This window comes from Hypanus sabinus, chromosome 6 (genome assembly GCF_030144855.1).
Source record: "Hypanus sabinus isolate sHypSab1 chromosome 6, sHypSab1.hap1, whole genome shotgun sequence".
Classification (NCBI taxonomy): domain Eukaryota; kingdom Metazoa; phylum Chordata; class Chondrichthyes; order Myliobatiformes; family Dasyatidae; genus Hypanus; species Hypanus sabinus.
In genome coordinates, this window is record NC_082711.1 from 137,705,404 (window position 1) to 137,727,958 (window position 22,555).

Here is a 22,555-nt window from a genome sequence, read left to right on the forward strand (position 1 = left end):
TCCCAACTTTCTTTCCATTTTGTTTGTCCCTCTTAAGAATCAAGTCCCTTGGCATGTTTAATTCCCAGCTAATGTCTTGGAGATACCTATAGGGCAAACACTTTTGTCTCTATTTTTACCATTTATTCATCTGTTTATTTCTTTTGCATTAGGTTGCATACAGTTAGAGATAAAGGACTGGTGTAAGGTTCAGACATGCACACACTTTTCAGTCTGTTGCCACATATAGTTGAGTTGCACAAAGTTGCCAAGGAGAGTGATAAATTGCCTCTTTTTAATGGAGATAGAAAAGAGTAGCTTTGATCTTGCCAAATTTGATTTATAATAGATTTCAGCCCATACAGTCCTGGATGTCAAAATGAGTATTGAGGATGTCTGAGGGCTGACAATGATATAAAGTTGGGTGTCATTAGCCCCTGTTTTATGGATTGACGTTGCCAAGAGCTAAAGTGCACTTGGCTGTGAGATAGGGCTAGGGAAGGACTGTTATGCTGCAAAAAATCTATAGTGTGAGTACAGAGTGAGATCATTACTGCTGATTCTCTAGTTACATCTTGATAGATAAGCTGAAGCATTCTAGAAATCTCTTTGGCAAGAATTTGCCATTCTCTGCTCTTGCTGATTTGTTCAGTTACTTCCTGGTAACTCAGTCTACAGGGTCACCAGAGTGGCTGTGCTATTCAAGTAAATGGCAGACTAATGATAGAGAGGGGAAAGGAGAAAAGGTGGGGTTGGGGGGTGGGGGGAATGATGCTTGAAGTGTAACAGTCACTCTGGATATAAATACTTGCAATTAGCTTTTCTAAAAATATGCTTTAATAAATCAGATTAGAACACAAATGTAAGAATAAAATAGAAACTGAAATACCACAAATAGACTTTGCAGAATGGTACTAAAACAAGATGTATCACTAGTGGATAGCTTGAAATAAAAACTAATTGAAAGGACAGTGATGTTCACCACGTGTGATGCTTGCACTAATTTAGTCTCCATCCAAAGAGCTGGCCTTCTACATTTTGGTATCATTTAACAGAACCCTTCCTCAACCGCTCTGCCAGGAATCTCCTTTGCAGTTTATGATGAAGCAGAGCTGGAGGAGGGCATATTAAAGCTGTCATGAATTGTAAGTTTTTAAAAATATTACTGATATCTAGAAATCTAATTATCTCAAATTATTTCATTTGATATTTTAAAGTTTTATTGAATACCTAACAACAAATACAGTGAATTAAAGTAAGATAATTATTTGCTTTCCTTTTTGCTCCTAATCAATAGGCTTAGAGATGTATAAGCTGGCAATAGAGTGCATGTATTTTTTTACTGGCCAGATGGTTTGTACCGAGAAGCAATTAAGGCTTAGCATGTCATTTAAAAACTCAAACTTGAAATCAGGTAAAAAATAATTTGTAAAAAATCTAAATTCATACCATTTGAAACTTAGTCACACGATCCTAAGAAATGGAGAAATAGGCCATTCAGCCCATTGTGTCTGTACTGCCATTTAATAAAAAGATGCTGGATCATTTATCAGAATGCCAGTCTCTGAGTAATTCTTTGTCTAGCTTTCCTTCATTTCTAAAAGTCTGTTGTTTCACCTTAAGTATACTAAAGCACTGAGAGTCCACCTGGCTGTTGGGGAGAGAATGTCAAAGGCTGAAGTATGGTTGGTAAAATTTCTTTGCATTTCATTTCCAGATGGCTAATCACTCACTTTGAGACTCTGATCCTAGTTTTTGAGATCCCAGTGAGGGGAAAAATGCATCCTGCATCTGTTTCGCTATGCCTTGTAATAATTCTGTATTTTTCAATGAGATTCTGTTTCCGTAATCTCACAAGAATAGACCCAGTCTGCTTAATGACTCCTTGTGCAACAAACCAAAAATCAGTGAGAGCAAATCAGCAGGAAAATTTTAAATTGGATTTTAAGAGTTTCTTATGGTATGTAAAGAATAAAACACTGATGTATCAGAATCGGGTTTAAAATCACTGGTGCATGTTGTGAAATTTGTTGTAATGCGGCAGCAGTTCATTTCAATACATAATAAATACTGTAAATTACACTGTGTATGAGAGTCCTTAATGATGGATGCTGCTTGAAAATGTCCTAGATGCTGGTTAGGTTATTGGCCATAACATAGCTGACTGAGTTTACAACTTTCTACAACTTATTTCGATCCTGTTCAGTGCCCCACCCATATCAGATGGTGATGCAGCCAGTTAGAATGCTCTCCATGGTACATCTGTAGAAATTTCAGTGTTTTTGATGACGTACCAGATCTCCTCAAACTCAGGATGTAATATAGCCTCTGTTGTGCTGCCTTTGTAGTGATTCATGTGCTGGACTCAGGATAGATCCTCAGAGATATTGACACTCAGGAACTTGAAATTACTCATTCTTTCCACTATCATCCTTGATGAGAACAGGTGTGTGTTCCTTTGTCTTAATTTTTCTGAGGTCCATCCACAATCAATTCTTTGATCTTGCTGGCAGCGAGTCCAAGGTTGTTCCTGTGACACCACTCAACCAGCTGATCTATCTTAGTCCTGTACGTCGTCTTGTCACCATCTGAAATTCTGCAAACAATAGTTGCCATCAGCAAATTTATAGATGACATTTGGGCTGTGCCTCACCACACAGTCATGGGCGCACCTGTACCGATAATCAGTGAGGTGGAGATGTTATTTCCAATCTGCGCAGACTCTGGTCGTCCAGTGAGGAAGTTGAGGATCCATTTGCAGAGAGAGCTAGCAAGCCCCAGTTTCTTGATGGTAGTGTAACAGTGGTCCAGTATGTTGACTGATCTGGTTCCACAAGTGCTATGTTGGTGATAATTGCTTAGAGTTTTTCAAGCTGGCCTGGTTAAAATCACCCAAAATGATGGGGAAGGTATCAGGGTGCGCTGTTTCATGCCTGTTGATTATGTCACACAATTTGTTTCGAGCCTGTTTGACACAGAACTGAGATGGGATGTGCACTGCCCTGAAGGAGATGGCTAAAAATTCCTGAGGCAGAAAAATGGACAACAATTGATCACTGTGTGTGCACCATGAGGAATTAATCATAATGCATACTCTACCTCCGTCTTTGAAAGACTCAGCAATCCTATTTGACAGTGAATCATAAAGCTAGTGAGCTGTATCGCTGTGTCCGGAATGGCAAAGGAATATCCAAGACTCCGTGAAAGAAAAAGCACAGCAGTCCCTAATGTCCCACTGGCACAGTAATCTTGCTCTGAGCTCTTCGATTTTATTTTTCAGAGACTACGTTTGCCAGCAGTATAGACAATAGTGGAAGTTGGAATCCTCTTCTCCTTAAATGAACTTTTGATCCAGTGCAGCATCCTCTCTTCTGCTGTCTTAAAGGGGAATTGCATTTCACGACTGGAAATTGCCATCTGAGATTTTTTGACTTTGAGTAGCGATAGATTTTTTTAAAACACCTTAAAGCGATGTTGCTTACTATTGTTCATGGCTGTAATTGCGGATTTCAGATGTAGCAGTCTAAACCAAGAATATTTGAAGATTTCCACAAAACTGCTCTCAAAGCCCAAATGTGACCTGACCACCACCTCTTTTGCCTCCCTCCCTGTCCTTTGTGAAACTTATAAAGCCTGGCACTCAAAGAAACCATTCCTGCCCCTGAGCCTTCCAAGTCTCTGGAAGGCCACAACATCATAGTTCCAAGTACTGAACAATGCTCTAAGCTCATCTGCTTTGTTCATGATGCTTCTTGCTTTAAAATAGACACACTTAAACCATCAGTCTGAGTGTGTCCCTTCTCTATCACCTGCCTATCTTCCCTCTCGCACTGTCTCCAAGCTTTCTCTGTTTGTGAGCCGTCTCTTCAGTTCAGTTCCCACCCCCACAGCAGTTCTTAGTTTAAACTCTCCCCAATAGCCTTAGTAAACCTCCCTGCCAGGATATTAGTACCCCTTGGATTCAAGTGTAACCCGTCCTTTTTGTACAGGTCACACCTGCCCCAAAAGAGGTCCCAATGAACCAGAAAACTGAATCCCTGCCCCCTGCTCCAATCCCTCAGCCACGCATTTATCGTCCACCTTACTCTATTCCTATAATCACCGTTGTGTGGCACAAGCAGTAATCCTGAGATTACTGCCTTTTTGAGGTCCTGCTTCTTAACTTCCTTCCTAACTCCCTGTGGTCTGTTTTCAGGACTGCCCTTTTCCTGGCTATATCGTAGGTACCAGTATGTACCACGGCCTCTGGCTGTTCTCCTTCCCACTTCAGGGTATCATGGATGCGACCAGAAACATCCCAGACCCTGGCACCCGGGAGGCAAACTGCCATTTGTGTTTCTTTCCTGTGTCCACAGAATCACCTGTCTGAAACACTAACTATAGAGTCCCGTATTACTGCTGCCTTCTTCCTTTCCCTTCCCTTTTGAGCCACAGGGCCAGACTCTGTCCCAGAGGCAAGGCCACTGTTGCTTCACCTAGGTAGGCCGTCCCCCCAACAGTACTCAAACCAGAGTATTTATTGTTAAGGGGGACAGCCAAAGGGGTACTCTCTAGTATCTGACCCTTGCCTTTCCCTCTCCTGACTGTTACCCACTAAACCGTCTCCAGAGTCCCTGGTGTGACTACTTGCCTATAGCTCCTCTCTATCGCCTCACTTTCCCTGACCAGATGAAGGCCATTGGGCCACATCTCCAGTTCCCTAACCCAATCCCTAAGGAGCTGTAGCTTGACACACCCGGTGCAGTTGTGGCCATCTGGGAGGCTGGGAGTCTCCCGGACATACCACATCTGACACCCAGTACAGAACACCGGCCTCACAGACATATTTCCTATTCCTATTCTTCACAAGTAACTTAACTCGCCTTGACCTATTATCATGAAGCCCCATTGAGCCAAAGCCCTGTCAATCTGCCTCAGATCTCTCTCTCAGTGACCATTCCACTAAGCAGTGTCTCCCTTTTATGCCTGAACCTTCCTGCTATCTAACTCACGGTTAGCAGAATCAGGTTAATTATCACCGACATGTGTCGTGAAATTTGTTAACCTAGTAGCAGCAGTTCAATGTAATACAGGCTGTCCCTGAGTTACGAACGTCTGACTTACGGACAACTCGTACTTACGAACTGAGGAAGGAGAACGCTGTCCGCTATTTTAAGTCAGATAGTGACGCCGTCCACCATTTTAAGTTGGATCGTGATGCTGTCTGCCATTTTAAATTGTTGCCGTTGACATTGTTGAGAGTTTAACTTTGTATTTGGCTTAAATTTTTCTTAGTAAGATTCACCCTGATCCCCCCCCTCCCCGCCCCCCCGTTTCCAGTCGGCTGGTGGCACAGTGCGATCAGCGCTGGGCTGGAGAATGGAGGTTCGATCCAGTGACAGTCCTCTTCTATACCGGGTTAATGTCGATCTAATGAATCCCGTACTATCCATGCCGGGTTGATGTTAGGCTCACAACTGGACGTCGTAAAAAAAACCCACTGCCACCTGCAGTTTAAATAACCCACGCGGAAGATTGTGGAGGATCAAATACCCAAACTCAGCACAGCTCCCACTTATCCCATTTAGCCTGTCTCAGTGCGGTGGTCCTTAGGACCCAGCAGACCTCAGGAGCCGGCGCAGCTTGGGACCCGCCACCAACATTGTTTCTGTTCCATCAATGAGAAGCGATCGCGATTGAAAATAAAGTGGAATTAATAAAGCGTTTGGAAAGATGTGAAATGCCATTGGTCATTGGAAAAGCGTTAGGCTACTGTTGGTCAACAATCAGAACAATTTTAAAGGATAACGGATAAAGTGAGAATAATGAACATGTGAAACACACTGCCCAGATGAAAGCTACAATTATTACTAAGCAACGCAGTGGTTTAATTATTGGAATACATATGTTTTTTTAAGTGTTTTATATGCATAGAAAGGTAAAATATATGCTATATACTAAGACAAGCATTTGATGAACTGACGCTAAATAATACCGGATGTACTTGTTCCGACTTGCGTACAGATCAGACTTAAAGACGGACTCAGGAATGGAACTTGTATGTAACCCAGGGACTGCCTGTACATAATACAGAAGAAAAAAGCAAAATAATAATAAATAAATAAATCGATTCCCTTATACATATATTGATTAGATTTAAAAACCCATAATATATGTTTTAAAAGTGAGGTAGTCCAAGGTTTCAAAGTCCATTTAGGAATCGGATAGTAGAGGGGAAGAAGCTATTCCTGAATCGCTGCCAGAATGCTGCAACACCACTCCACTAGTTGGCATATCTCGCACCTGTACGCCTCTCGTCACCATCAGAGTTTCTACCAACAATGGTTTTCGCATCAGCAAATTTATAGATGGTATATGAGCTATGCCTAGCCACACAGTCATGGGTATGGAGAAAGCAGAGCAGTGAGCTAAGCACACACCCTGAGGTGTGACAGTGTTGATCATCAGCAAGGAGAATATGTTATCACCAATCCGCACAGATTCTGATCTTCTGGTTAGGAAATCAAGGATTCATTTGCAGAGAGAAGTACAAGGGTCCAGGTTCTGCAACTTCTCCATCAGGATTGTGGGAATGATGGTGTTAAATGCTGAGCTATTGTTGATGAACAGCAGCTTGACATAGTTGTTTGTGTTGTCCAGGTGGTCTAAAGTCATGTGAAGAGCCATTGAGATTGCATCTGCCATTGAGCTTTTGTGGGGATAGGCAAATTGCAGTGGATCCAAGTCCTTGCTGAGGCAGGAGTTCAGTATCGCTATGACCAACCTCTCAAAGCATTTCATCACTGTCGATGTGCGTGCTACTGTGTAATAGTCATTAAAGCAGCTCGCATTATTCTTCTTGGGCACTGGTGTAATTGTTGCCTTATGTTGGTGCCAGAAGTATGGTGACACTTGCAGGGTGCCCCAGCGCATCCTTGGATTGTGGTTGTTGATGTAAGTAACACATTTCAGTGTATGTTTTGATGTACGTGTGATAAATCTAATTTTAATCTTTAATGTTAATTTTTCTACCCAAGCACTTGACCGTACATTTCCTATCCTGTATTCCATTGACCACTTGTTTACTCATTCTCCCAACTTGTCCAAGTCTTCAGATTTCCTGTTTCCTTAACACATCCTGCTTCTTCATACATCTTTGTATCATCTGCAAATTTAGCCAGAATGCCATCATTTCTGTCATCCAAATCATTAACGTGTAATGTGAAAAGAGCGAACTCAACACTGACCCTTTCAGACTGACACTAGTTGCTGGCAGCCAAGCAGAAAAGATCTTTATTCCCACTCTGCTTTCTGCCAGTCAGCCGATTTTCTATGCATGCTGGCATCTTTCCTGTAAAATTGTAGAGAATCAAGGTTCTATTGAGAATGAAGAACTACAGGAAATGAATGGTCAAAAAGTAATGCATGATTAATTGATGGGATTAAAACTAGTAAACTGCAAGGATCCAGTAATCTAAATGCCACAGTTTTAAGAGGTGCTTGTGCCATTTGCTCAGCTAATATCTTCCATATTTAGATTATGGAATTGTTTCCATGGATTGGAAGGTAGTGTGTATAACTGCATTATTTTTAAGTGTGGAGGGAAAAAGGAAATGTGTACCTACCACACGTTAGCCTAATTATCAGTAGGGAAAATAGTGGAATCTGTGGGGTAATAACACATGACTTTTAAATAATTGAGGTTGTGCAGAATTGATTTATCAAAAAGGAGTTGGTTTAAGATACTGTTTGTTTGTGGATGTAATCAATAGAAATTGTAAGGGGGAAGCAAGTAAATATGGTGTAGTAGGATTTTCAGAAGGTCCTGCACAGGTTAGTCAACGAAGTTTGAACATAGAAATGGTGGGAAGATACTGACATTGAAAATTGATTACTCACCAGAAAACAGAGGTGTGAATAAATAGATCTTTCTCAAGTTACTGAGATGCAATTTCATGGAGTAGCATAGAAATTGGTGTGTGGGTCCCTGGTTATTCACAAACTGTATTGATAATTTGTCTGAGGGGAGCCAATGTCATATATCCAAGTTTTGCCAATGATACAAAGCTAGGTGAATAGGCAAGAATATGCCAGCTGCTATATCGTGTGGCGTAACAGAGAAGTTATCCATTTTGGTAAAATAGGACATTGTTTTAAATTGTGTGAAATGAATAATGTCCATATTAAAAAAACGTTGGAGGTCTTGTACTCAAATCATTGAAAGCCATCCTGTTCGAAGTAAGCCAAATGTAGGTTTCTTATTATGAGAGGAATTAAGTATAGGAGTTAAGATGCCTTACTACAATAGTATAGATCTTTGAAGAGACTTGACCTGTAATATGGTACATAGTTTTTGATCCTTCCATAAAGAAGGACATGGAGGGAAGTGTGCAGTGAAGATGTGCTGGACTGGTTTCAGGGTGCTTCGTGTCAGGATGGATTGGGTAGACTATGCCAGTATTCTCTAGTTTAAGAATTGGAGGAGATCCCATTGAAACATATGGAATTCTAGTAGGACTTTTCAGAGTACATGGAGAAAGGATGGTTCCCCTACCTAAGGAATCAGAATTCAGGGATCAGTCTTGGAATAAATGGTAGGCTGTTATATAGGACTGAGATTAAGAGGAATATCTTCATAGTAATACTGGAAAAAGTGCAGCAAAATAATTTACTGATAGTGGATGAGGCACTATCTTGATGAATGGTGGGGCATATTAGAAGGGCCCCTCTTGCTATTTCTTATGTTGTTGACTTGAAGCTCCCTTTATTGCAAATGTATCCTTAATTTAGCAGACCAGAATTTTATGTAATTTTCCACATGCAATTATAACCAAGACCCTATATAAAACAGTAAGATGCCTTTGCTCAATACAATTCAATTAACTTGTGGGTCATATATTTTTGTAGTTTACTTTTATTTAAGACCCTGATTGCAGGTTGAACTAAAATTGCTTTTAATCAGGATAGAAAAATCACTCTTCCCAGCTAGACTGTAAATTAGCTAAAGCAGTCTGGGGAAAGGCTTCTCTGACACAAGGAGGATATGCCTAGGAGAAGATGAGTGGGAAACACAATGAAATGCTTGGTGTCTTGTCCAGGTGAATGTACAAAATGGTGCTAAGCATGGAGGAGTCTGCCAAAAATTATCTTAAGAAGGAGGTCTAGCATGATAATCCTGCATACTTCCATGTGCAGCAAATTTTTGTAATTTAGTCTGAAATGTGAATGCAGGCTAACGACTTAAGACATCAATAAATGATTCAGTTAAGTATTTTGCATGTTTGTAAGTGTGGGTGATAGGGTACTGGTAGATTGTGGGGTGGTCATATTGTCTAGATTTTAGTGAATACCAATATCCAAGGATGAGCGAATGTATACCTGCCAGAATAAAGGAGGATGGGGACTTGGAAGTGTCAAGAGCACAGTCCTGGAAGAAATGTGAAACATCCACAAGTATGTCAGGAAGATGGCTTCTAAGGACAACCTTCTAGGAGAATACCTCAGACAGCAAGCAGGGGATATGGAAATAGAAGCAGGTGAAGCAAGGCAAGAGGACCAGAGGCCGTGGCAGGACAAGCCACTGCATGGGCATGTACCATTGCCAGATATCAGGGGTGGCTGACATAAGAGAGTCCTACCAATGGCTGGAAATGGCAGGGCTGCTCATGGCTGCACAAGAACAGTCGCTGAGCATAAGAGTAATTGAAGCAGGGGTCTATCACACCAGACAAAACCCAAGATGCAGACCGCAAGGAATCCACTGAAGCCATCCAGCATATAGTAGGGTAGGGTGCAAGATGCAAGCAGGGTCAGCATACATTGAATGGCACAACCAAGTTGCAGGAAGTGTGTACAGGAACATCTGCGCTGAGTATGGATTGCACACTTCCAAGTCCAAATGTGAAACACTAGAGAAGGTGGTGGAGAATGATGGAGCTAAGATCCTTTAGGAGTTCCAAATACTGACTGACAGCAGGTACTGACCAATCAACCAGACATAGTAATACTGGACAAAGAACAGAAGAAAGCAATTTTAATAGATGTAGCAATCCCAAATGACAGTAACATCAGGAAGAAAGAATGAGAAGCTGGAGAAATACCAGGGCTTGAAAGAGCCAATAGAAAGGACATGAAGGTTAAAGCCAGAACAGTCCCAGCGGTGTTAGGAGAACTTGGGGCTGTGGCACCTAGACTGGGAGAGTGGCTTCAACAAATACCAGACACAACATCTGAGATCTCGGTCCAGAAGAGCGCATTACTAGGAACAGTAAGGATACTGCACTGAACCCTCAAGCTCCCAAGCCTCTAGTGGAGGACCTGAGATTGAGGGGAAAAAATGCACATTCATATCACCAGTAAGGGGTGAGAAAAAGAAATAAAATACATCTACAAAATGCTGGAAGAACATATGATATAGAGTAGTATGCAACATTACCTGCTACATTACCTGAGTTCCTGATTCTGATAGAAGTCTTTCTTCATGAACCTGACACAATCTCTTGTCTGTACTTGTTATTAACTTCGCAACCAGCAATTACATATTGCCATGTGTCTTTCTTAGCAGGACATGTCATATACTGTACAGTGCACTCTGTGTAAAACACAGATGTACGAGTGTCATGAATGAAAACTGTATAGAAAATCTCTGATGATCTAGCACCCTTGGAATATTGGTAGGACAATCAGATATTCCAGACATCCTCTTGTTAATACCTCAGAATGCTTTTGTTTCACTTTCTTTTGCACATTATCTGGGTATAACTATATATACTACTGTGTGACACAAATTTTTGACAGATGTATACAAGTAATAAATGCATAACAATAACTTTATGGTGTATGAGATAAGAGGCATTGATAAAGGCCAACCAGTGCCTTTTTCCCAGGGTGGAAATGGCTAATCCAAGAGGGCATCATTTTTAAGATGATTGGAAGAAAGTATGGGGGCTGGTGGGAAGAGTATGTCAGAGATGCATGTGTGTGTTTTTACTGAGTGGTGGGTGCATGGAACATGCTGCCAGGGGTGGTGGTAGAGGCAGATACACTGGGAACGTTTAAGAGAATAAATGCTTCCAGCTGGGTACAGGTGCCGATTATAACTGACATTCAATGGAAAAACTCTGCCATCCTTCTCAAAGATGATGTCTGGGCATGTCTAGTTGGGTGGTATTTATACCCCTGTAGTCCATCCCTCCTGATTGGTTAGTCCTCACCCAATCAAGTTTCCATTCTCCCACATTATTTACAATTGAATTGAAATAAAACTTTGAGGAAAAGAATTTTAACAAAGTCAAAGGTCTTGCTCTAAGTAAGAACCGGAGTTCATGAGAGTAGTTTATTTGTCACATACACCGGGAAAACACTAGATCCTTTTTAATTTAAAAGAATCTTAGATAGTCACATGAATGGAAGAAAAATAGAGGGTTATGTGGGAGGAAAGTGTTAGATTGATCTTTGAGTAAATTGAAAGGTTGCCATAACATTGTGGGCCAAAGAGTCCACACTGTGCTGTGCTGTTCTATTCTGATGACGTTATGGCTACAGTACTATACAGGCAGTCCCCGGGTTACGTACGAGTTCCATTCCTGAGACTGCCTTTAAGTCGGATTTGTACGTAATTGGGAACAAGTACAACCGGTATTATTTAGCATCAGTTCATCAAACGTTTGTCTTAGTATATAGTATATATTTTACCTTTTTATGCATATAAAACACTTAAGAAACGTATGTATGCCAATAATTAAACCACTGCGTTGCTTAGTAATAATTGTAGCTTTCATCAGGGTAGGGCCTTTCACATGCTCCGTTATTCTCACTTTATCTGTTATCCTTTAAAATTGTTCCAATCGTTGACCGACTGTAGCCTAATGCTTTTCCAATGACCGATGGCGTTTCACTTCTTTACAAATGCTTCATTATTTCCACTTTATTTTCAATTGCGATTGCTTCCCGTCAATGGAACAGAAACACTGCAGGCGGCGGGTCCCGACCTGTGCCGGCTCCCGAGGTACACTGGGTCCTAAGGACCACTGTACTGAATTCCCCAGTCCGCACTGAGACAGGTTAAATGGGACAAGTGGGGGCTGTGCTGGGTTTGGGTATTTGTAGTATTCCGCGTGGGAATTTAAACTGGAGGTGGCAGTGTTGTTTTTTTTTACGAGGTCGAGTTGCAAGCTCCACATCAACCCAGCATGGATGGTATGGGAGTCACTGGATCAACATCAACCTGGCACGGGAGTGGTCTGTCACTGGGTCGAGCTCGAGCCCAGCGCTGATCTCACTGTGCCACCAGCTGACTGGAATGGGGGGGGGGGGGGGGGTCAGGTTGAATCTTACTAAGAAAAATTTAAGCCAAATACAAAGTTAAGCATTCAACACAGTGTCAACGTCAGCGACTTAAAATGGCAGATGGCGTTGCGATCTTACTTAAAATGGCAGTCAGCATTCTCCTTCCTCGGTTCGTAAGTACAAGTTGTCTGTAAGTCGGACGTTCGTAACTTGGGGACTACCTGTATTGAATGTCATCAAAAGCACAAAAGAACAATTACAGAAAGCAGAGGAAGAGGAAACTGTTTGTAGGAATGAGCACATACAGTCCATGTGCTTCAAACTTAGGAATTTAATATCAGAGCTCGTTATTGTGATTTGTAAGGTTCATCCACAGGATGGGCATTCTTCATCTAGGGCAACTTGCAATGAACTTTCTGGCGAAGCTGATGAACTTGAAGGGAGTGAAAAATACACAAAGCACTCCAAACGCCAACTCCGAAATGCAAACATACCCAAGTTCTTGACCTTATGTTTCCAACCTTCAAGTCCACCACCGGCTGTGCACCAGGACCGTACTTCTGATCTTTGGCCCAGAGGCACTTCAAATCTGTGGCCGTAGTCTCACGCACTGCATGCACATTAGACCTGTGGTTCATTTTCTAGATTTATAAGTAAGTACATTGCCAAACCACCAGGATTTTCAAGCAATCAGTGCAGGATTAATGGAGTTTTATTATAATCCTTTAGCAACTTTTGAAACCAGCAATAGTGCTAAACAAAGCTAGAACAATTTTATTGGTTACTGTTGATTTTCTTTGCTTTTCAGCAGCACAGTTGTGTTTGTCACAAATCCATAAAAGCATGGTTTGCAACTATAATTTGACTTGTGTAGTATCTTGATTACAAATTTATAAATTAGCCCTGAATGTCAGAGTATATTGAAGCATTGATTTAGTTGGTCAGTCAGTCACCACTGCATTTCGCCACCATCACAACAGGTCTACAATGGGACCAACCTCTCGGTCTCTCCACTCTGCTTTGGAGCACCTAGACAACAAAAAAAATCATGTGAAACAGCTCAGCATTCAACACCAACATCTCATCAGTATTAATCAACAAGGTTCAAAATGTAGGATTCTGCACCTCTTTGCAACTGAATCCTCAACTTCCTTATCAGAGACTAAAGACAATGTGGATTAATAATAACATCTCCTCACTGACAACTTATTCTCAAGGATGCATACTTAACCCACTGCTCTGGTCTACTCTACACATGACTGTGGGATGAGCACAATTATAAAGTTGCTGATGCCACCACTGTTGTGAAAAATCTCAGATGGTGATGAGGAGGTGTAGAGGAATGAGATAGATCAACTGGTTGAGTCGTGTCACAACACTCACATTCAATGTCATCAAGTCCAAGAAATTTATCATGGACTTCAGGAAAGGGAAGTTGGGAGAACACTCCCCAGTATTCATTGAGGGGTCACTGAAGGTGAGAGTGAACAGCTTCATTATCCTGGGTGTCAACATCTCAGAGAATCAATACTGGACCCAGCACATTGATGCACCACGAAGAAGACACACTAACAGCTTTACTTCATTAGGAGTTTGAGGGGATTTGGGATGTCACCAAAGATTTGCAAATTTCTCTAGATGTACAGTGGAGAACATTCTGACTGGTTGCATCACTGCTTCGTTTGGTTTGGAGGCTCCAATCTGCAGGAACTCAAGAGGCTTTAGTGTGTTTTAACCTCAGCCTGCTCTGTCACAGGCACAACCCTCTCCACCATTGAGGACATCTTCAAGAGATGGTGCCTCAAGAAAGGAGCATCCATCACCAAGGACCATCGTCTTACAGAAAATGCCCTCTTTTCAATATATTCCATTGGGATGGAAATACAGGAGCCTGAAGATCTAGCTCAAAGATAGAAGAACAAATTTTCCCTTCCACTGTCAGATTTCTGAACAGTTTATGTGCACTACTTTATTCTTTTAACACTTCTTACATCTTGTAATTTATAGTAGTTTTCATGTCTTTGCTTGTTGTTTGTAAACATTTTTCACATCATATAAATCAGTGATACTAACCATAATTCTCATTCCTTCCTCAAAAGATATTGATTATCTTGTGTCTGAAAAGTGTCACCCAATTTGATTTATCTCAGGGTAACCCATTGAACAATTCTGGTATGTCTGTCACTGAGTCTCATGAAACCTGCTCCATTTATGAAACTCTTACATCAAAATTCATTTGTTTCAACCAAGAGTAGACAGTCAGATGAGACTTAGAAACTTTGTGTACCAAATCATTAAGTTCTGAATAAACAAAACAAAACTCCAGTATTTCCTCTCTTTCCCACTCTGAGCTCTTCCCCCCCTCCCCTCCCCCATCAGCCCTTGCCCTTCCCACCCACCTGGCTTCAACTATCACCTTCTAGCTTACCTTCTCCTCCCCCACCACCTTTTAATTCTGGCATTTTCCCCTTTCCTTCTCAACCCTGAAGAAAGGTCTTAGCCTGAAACTTCAACTGTTTATTAATTTCCATAGATGCTACCTGACCTGAGTTCCTCTAGCATTTTGTGTGTGTTGCTTTGGATTTCCGGTATCTGCAGACTTTCTCATAATGTGGCAACATTATTTTCTGGATGGATTATCTTGTTAAAGTGGAATACGTGCTTCTCATTCATGTCATCTGCAAAATATTAATTAACTGAAGCATATTGGAAAGTTGTATATTGCACATGATGCAGAGAGACCAAGTAGAGAATGGCCTACTTGATTTCTTTTAAAACAGTACTCTTGTTTTATATGAATTAATGACTAGGATTTCTGCCAGTTTGCTTTGAGTGAATGGAAAAAAGTGACAATTTTAATGTGAAGTTTTTTTGAGTGTTGTATGATTTTAAAAAAAAATATATATATTTCTTTACTCTCTTACAGTCCAGGGCCTCAGCAAGATTAAAACCTCGGCCAACCCCTTCATCAGGACCCAAAATCCTTCCTCATAAATCAACCAGTGGTGCGCGTAGACGCAGAACGCGATGTCGCAAATGCGAAGCCTGCTTGCGGACAGAGTGTGGAGAATGCCACTTCTGCAAAGACATGAAGAAGTTTGGTGGCCCTGGCAGAATGAAGCAGTCCTGTATCAAGAGGCAATGTATTGCTGTAAGTGCAGTGCATAATTGTTTGATTATTCTGGCTGGTATCAACCTGGAACTCCATTTCAGTGTTAACAAGGATATTCTGTGTCTACTTTTCAGATTGTTATAGCCAATCAGATTTAATTTCTCAGCATTAACCTAAGGAGGAAAAACCATAGTATTGTGCACAATTCTAAATGTTTTAGATGAAATTATATATGATATTTAGTTGAAATAAAGATGGAAATTATATTTTTGAAGATACAATTAAAGTATATCCTATTACATGTGTGTGCACATCCATTTCTTATAACTGCTGATTTAAGGAGTTTTATTTTGCTTGATATTGGATGGGTTTGTGGTTACTGCCGTGTAAGGAAAGGAAATAGCATGTAATTCTTTTTCTTGTCACACAGTAATAAATCCCAACAGTAATTCAAGACTAAAGATTGTTTAATGTTGTTTTCAGTACACAAGTGTAAAGGAGAATGAAATAATTGTTAACATGGATCCAATGCAGTGCCAAAAAACAACACAGTCAGTTAAAGAACACAATAATAAAAAAAGCACAATAAATGTAAATGTTAGCTTGTATACATTGATTTTATTCCATAAAGTCACTCTAGGCACAGGACAATCTCCTTATGTGTGACAGTGTGGTTGACAGTCATGTTTTAAAGAAAATATGTTTGGAAAGACAATTACAGGTCTACAATCTCTTATCCGAAATCCTTGGGGCCAGTTGCATTTCAGAATTCAGAATTTTTCGGATTTCAGAGTCCCTCCTTGTTGGTTCTGGTACCCCTGGCGGATACCAAAAGACACTTATGCTCAAGTCCCTAATTTAACCTGTCTCAGTGCGGGTGGACTTTAGGACCCGGCAGAGCTCCAGACCTAAGCACATCCTCCTGTATACTTTAAATCATCTCTAGATTACTTATAATACCTGATACAATGTAAATGCTATGTAAATAGTTGTTTAACTGTATTGTTTAGGGAATAATGACAAGAAAAATATTTTTTTCCAACAAAAATATTTAATAAAACATAAAAATATACAGCTTCACACAAACCGAATCAAACACATGGTAAATGATTTATTGGAATAAATGTAGAACGTCACTGTCACTATAAAACTTCAGTAACTTGTCTTTCTGTTTCTTTAAATCATATACAGTGGTAATTCCAACACCATATTCTTCAGTAAGATGCCGCACAGACACCACGATCAAGCTTCTGCAATAACTTCTCCTTCTGCGTTATTGATAATGATAGATGCTTCCTTCTCTTTTTCTCGTTGTTACCCACAAGAGTATCTGCAGCTCTTTTTGACATTTTCACGGTGAAATTAAACACAAAGTCAACAGTGAACACAAAATATCAGCGAGCAACAAATGCACGTGTAACCACTACGAGCGCTGAGCCACAACTGACATCTGGCGGCCTCTGCTTTTGCTGCCAAGTCACACCTGAGTGACGTCAGCTGTTGGTGAAAAAAAAACTGATTTTTGGAGCTTTTTGGATTTCAGAATTTCATATAAGGGATTGTGGACCTGTATTCACTCTGAGGATACTTTATAAAATGGAGGAGCAAATTGGTGCATTGCAAAATAAAATTAAATAAAGATGGTGAAAAGCTTTGAGAAATGACATAAGGCAAATTTATGTTGTAAAATTGAGGTAATCCAAAAATAAAATACTACACTTATTGAAAAGGTGAACTCTACAAAACGTTACAAAGAGCTTCACAGCCAAATGAATTTTGTCTCTCGAAATTTTGGAGAATACATTGGAGATTAGCTTTAAATCTGAATAAGTGATGAGGGTAGATCAGGTCCCATGCACACTTTTGAAACGCAGCAAAAAAAAAGGGCTGATGATTTTCCTTGCATTGGTGCAGGTGCTAACTTAGTCATGCTACTAATGAATGGTTGTAAGTTTACAACAAATGCAGTAAATAAGCTAACTTAACCCTTGAGCTGTATATACAAATTGAAGATACAGTGCCTTAAAGTATTCAACCTCCAATTCTGTGTTCACATAAATGTGTATTACAACCAGGGATTTAGATCAATTTAACTGAGAATTTTTAATAGTGAGCAAGTGAAAATCTACAGATGCTGGAAATACACAAAATGTTGGAGGAACTCAGCAGGCCAGGCAGCATCTATGGAAAAGAACTGGAGAAAAAAATGAGAATCAAAGTAAGAAAGTGGGGGTAGGAGAGGAAGAAATAAAAGGTCGTAGGTGATAGGTGAAACCAGGAGTGGGTGCAGGGGTAAAGTAAAGAGCTGGGAAGTCCATTGGTGAGAGACAGAGGACTGGAGAAGGAGGAATCTGCTAGAAGAGGGCAAAAGGCCATGGAAGAAAGGGAAAATGGAAGGAGCACCAGAGGGAGGTGATGGGCAGGTAAGGTGACGAGGTGAGAGTAAAATTAGAATGGGCAATGTTGAAGGGGGTAGGGGGCCATTACTGGACATTCGAGAAACTGATTTTCATGCCATGTCATGGACACACTAGGAGCACTGGATACAATAGATGACCCCAGCAGACTGTCAGGTGAAGTGTCCCTTCACCTGGAAGTACTGTTTGGGGCCCTGAATGGTAGTGAGAGAGGAGGTGTAGAAGCAGGTGTAGCACTGTTCCACTTGTAAGGATAAGTGCCAGGAGGGGGTCAGTGAGAGGGACAAATGGGCTCAATGTCCCAAACCTACACACATATCAATCCCGAACTTTACCTATGCTACATCGATGACTGCATTGGTTCTGTTTCCTGCACCCTTGCAGAGCTTGTCAACTTATTAACTTTGCCTCCAACTTCCACTTTGCCCTCAAATTTACCTGGTCCATTTCTGACACCTGCTTCCCCTTTCTCAATCTCTTGGTCTCTATTTCTGGGGACAGCTTATCTACTGATGTCTGTTATAGATCAACTGACTCTCACAGCTACCTGGACAATAACTCTTCCTGACCTGTTACTTGTAAAAATGCCATTCCCTTCTCACAATTCCTCCGTCTTCACCGCATGTGCTTTCAGGATGAGGTTTTTCATTCCAAAACTAGGGCGATGCCCTCAATCACATCTCTTCCATTTTGTGGACATCTGCCCTCACACCAACCGCCCCCCCCCCCCCCCAGCCCAGGGATCCAGGGATAGGGTTCCTCTTGTCTGTTCATCCCTCCTCACTAATCTTCCTCCTCACACTTATCCTTGCAAGTGGAACAAGTACCAGACCTGCCCCTACACCACCTCCCTCACTACCATTCAGGGCCCCAAACAGTCCGTCCATGTGAGGTGACACTTCACCTGTGAGTCTGTTGGGATCATATACTATATCCAGTGCTCCCAGTGTGGACCAGTGAGACCTGATGTAGATTGGGAGACTGCTTCGCCAAGAACCTATGTGCCATCCACTGGAAAAAGCTGAATCTCCCAGTGGCCACCCATTTTAATTCCACTACCCATTCCGATATCAACTTGTCAGTCCATGGCCTCCTCTACTGCTGCAAAGAGGCCACACTCAGGTTGGAGGAGCTACACCTTATATTCCATCCGGGTAGCCTTCAACCTGATGGCATGAACATCAATTTCTCAAACTTGCGGTCATGTCTTCCCCCCAACCACCCCATTATTCCCCATTCTCTTTTCCCTCTCACATCTTACCTCCTTATCTACCCATCAGCTCCCTGTGAAGTTCACTTGCACCTTTTTCCACAGTAGAGCCCAAAAAACAGGGAAATTGTAAAGGATGAAAATCTAAAAAATTAAAATGTCAGCAGTTCAAAAGTATTCATCCCCTTTTCTCTGAACTTGAGCCACCGCTCACAGCTATTACAGCCAGTAGTCTTGTTGAATAAGTCCTTGAGCTTTGCACATTGTGTTGGAGCAAGATTTGCCCCTTTATCCTTGCATAATTGCTCAAACTGTGCTAGTTTAGTTAGGGAGTTGTGGTAGACAGCAATCTTGAGGTCTTGCCAGAGATGTTTGTACAGATTAAGGTCAGGGACTTGGCCATTCTTCATTTTCTTCATTTGAAGCCACTCCATCATTGCTCTGGCGGAGTGCTTTGAGTCATCATGCTGAAAGATGAATTTTCTTAAATTTTCTGGCAGAGGCTAGCAGGTTTTTTATCCAGGATCTCTCCTAATTTAGCAGCATTCATCTTTCCATCAATCTTGATCGGATTACAAGTCCTTGCTGTTAAAAAGCATCTCTATAGAAAGCAAGGCTTTAGAGATTGTGGAACCATGTACTTCATCTTCATTTGCAGGCACTGACTTCTGCAGCTCAGTCAGTGACTTGGCATCACAGTAGCTTCTCTTAAAGTGTCGATCTTCTCCGGTGACTAAGTTTAAAGGGACAGCCTGACCTAGGCAGTGTGGCTGTGGTTTCATATTTTTTTCTACTTTATTGAGCTCCAAGATATGTTCAGTGCCTTTGAGGTGATCTTATACTCTTCCCCAGATTTGTGCTTCTCAATTATAATTTCCCTGACTTGTCTTGAATGCCCTTTTGTCTTCATTTTGGTTTCGATTTGATCTACAAGGTTTTGTAGATTAGTTCAAAAATCCTCCCTAAATAGATTTTAAATTTAGAAAATGAGACAGTAAAATGTGAAAATAGTTGTGGGGGTTGAATACTTTTTCAGGGTACTATATAAACTGGATCTCCTCAGGACTATCTAAACACAATCTCAGCTATGCTCTGCTTAATTAGAGACTATTTCTCAGTACTAGTTGTCAACTATTAGTTATCATTTAAATAAAATTATCAAGTGCTGTGATCCCACATTATTTCTACCAGCAGTAACTTTCCAAGGGACTAAGACTGCTGAAACTTGTTAAATCATGAGCTCATTTGCTTTGTGTAACCTTGTCTATATTTCACTCACAGTATAATGATGAGCACTTTCAATATCAATTTAGCATTTTTTTCTAAGATTGCTTAAGGGATTTATTTGTATAATATTAAATAGAAGATTGTCCAGTTTCTTAAGATCTTTGTGAATGTTTTGATTTAGCACCATATTTGCATAATGATATTTTGAATCTTTGCCAATAATTCTAAAAATAATTATGCAAAATCTAATTTAAACAACTAATCAGAATGGAATGTGCTTGTTAACCTCCACAAATGTTCTGCAAGCAGCTCCCAATGGGTGAGTGAAAACAATTTAGGAATGAGTATTTCAGGTTTTTAATATTGCTTGACGCAAAGGCATTAGGAGAATTGATGTTTCTTGGTTTTATTTTGAGTCAATGATTGAATTTGCCCTTCAACACAGCATCAAATGTGTAATGTAGGCCAGCAAAGGAGAATACTGAGGTACTGCTGCGCTGTCAGAAGTGCTGTATATCAAGTATTGAGATGCTTAAACCAAGATCCTATCTGCCCAATTAAGTGATTGTAATAGAATCTAAAGAAATGCAGTGCTATTCAGTTGAGAACATTTGTCCCCCTGTTCCAGCTAGCATTTCACAAACAAACATGATCAGAAACAAATAACTGGTCCTTTTCACTTGGTGTTGGTGGGCCTAAATGAAAGCAATCTCCATTTCTTAAAAATAACAGTGGTCACAATTGAGTAGTATTTCAATCATTGTGAAATGCTTTAGTAGACTTCTAATATGTGAAAGAACTTGCATGAAAAAATATATCTTGTCATGAAAATGTGTCCCAAAGCTGGATGATAATGAGTTAATTTTTTTGCTTTTGGAAGTGGTAAATATTGCTGAATAATAACATAATTAAATGACTTATGTAGCTTTGTCTATTGAAAGTGATAAATTCTGTCAAAGCTTTTTTATCCTTTAGGATGTTCTACAATTCAAGGCTTAGTTTATGCCAAGGGATTATAGATCATCCTGGAGTTTACCTTCGAGTCATTCCAACATTACAAGAGAATATTCAATTTACCTGATTCAAGGCCAGCTCTCTGTAGAGCAGTCTCATTCTCTCATTGCTCAACCCTATCCTAGCAGTCCTACAAGTCCCCGTCCAATTTTTTTTAAAAGCATTGATTATCTTTACTTCTGCTGAACAAGTAGGTGACAACTTCTTGCCTCTCTTCAATGACTGTTCTTTCTCTCTAGGTTTAGTAATTCCATCTGGTGTAATGTAAGAATTAAATCAAATTTCAGAAGCTGGTACTCTAGTGTGCCCAAATGTGGAGACTCAATACAATTCTCCTCCTTCTGTGGAGATTTATGGCCTCTGTTCATTTGGTAACCAAGCTTGAGTTTTCTGATTGGAGCCCAGTAGGACTCAAAGTGGAACATTGCAGAACAGAGTTGATGTTGCTGCAAGCACTACCATCAACAAATTTACTATGTCCAAAATATCAGAGTAGGCAAAGATTATGAATAGTGGTTTTATGAATATTTTGTACTGTATTATTTTGGACCAGCTTCTATTGACCTCTGTTACTTTATTGCAGCCTGTATTACCACACACTGCAGTATGCAAGATCTGCGGTGAGGCAGGAAAGGAAGACAATGTGGTGGATGAAGCAGAGAAATTTAATGCTAGCTTAATGGAATGCTCCATCTGCAATGAAATAATACACCCAGGTTGTTTAAAGGTATGCTTGACCTCATTGACCTGATGAATTATAACTTTGAAAAATTCTGGTCTTGCATCTTTCATATTTGAAATAATATAACAGATGATAACATAGGAAATTAACTGTGATTTGCAATAGTGTTCATCATTTTATTAATTAAAGCTCTGCCAAATAACTTCTATTCCCAAAGTTAACATCTGGTCTGTATAACTCCATATTGCTGCCGGAGCTTACACCACAGATCTTTTGATAGCCCTGCTTGTTGCAGTGAGGTCATGATAGCCTGCAATCTTTTAGCCACCACTCATTTCAAGAAGCTTTTGCTACTATTTGTCACGCCAGTTTACAGGAATTTCTTGGAGCCTCTACTCATGGAGGGGATATTTCTTGCAGAAAGGAACAGCATAGCCACGTGGATTTTACAGTGAGAGCCAGATTTTCCCATGGTTTAGGGAGTTACACATTGCATTTGCATCATTTGAAATCCCACAAAGAATACACAACCTATTTGTTCAGTGTGAAAAAAGCCCCTTCTACCAGGCTATTTGTAGTTCAGAGTGGAAAAGCCCCTTGGATTCAATGAATAGTGTAATAGAAACAAATAAATGTAATTCACTCTG

At 40.5% G+C, this 22,555-nt stretch overlaps 1 protein-coding gene across 5 annotated transcripts in view; it reads left to right on the top strand.

Annotated features, from left to right (window-relative positions):
• The window catches only part of LOC132395881 (lysine-specific demethylase 2B-like), a 208,606-nt gene that overhangs the window by 64,633 nt on the left and 121,418 nt on the right, over window positions 1-22,555 (top strand). For all 5 annotated transcript variants that reach the window (XR_009512775.1, XM_059973001.1, XM_059973002.1 and 2 more), the window contains exons 2-3: window positions 15,173-15,397; window positions 21,810-21,953. Coding sequence is in view for 4 of the 5 variants with exons in the window: in XM_059973001.1 (XP_059828984.1) it covers window positions 15,173-15,397; window positions 21,810-21,953 (369 nt within the window). In the remaining variant the exon portion in view is untranslated. The remainder of the gene's footprint in view (window positions 1-15,172; window positions 15,398-21,809; window positions 21,954-22,555) is intronic.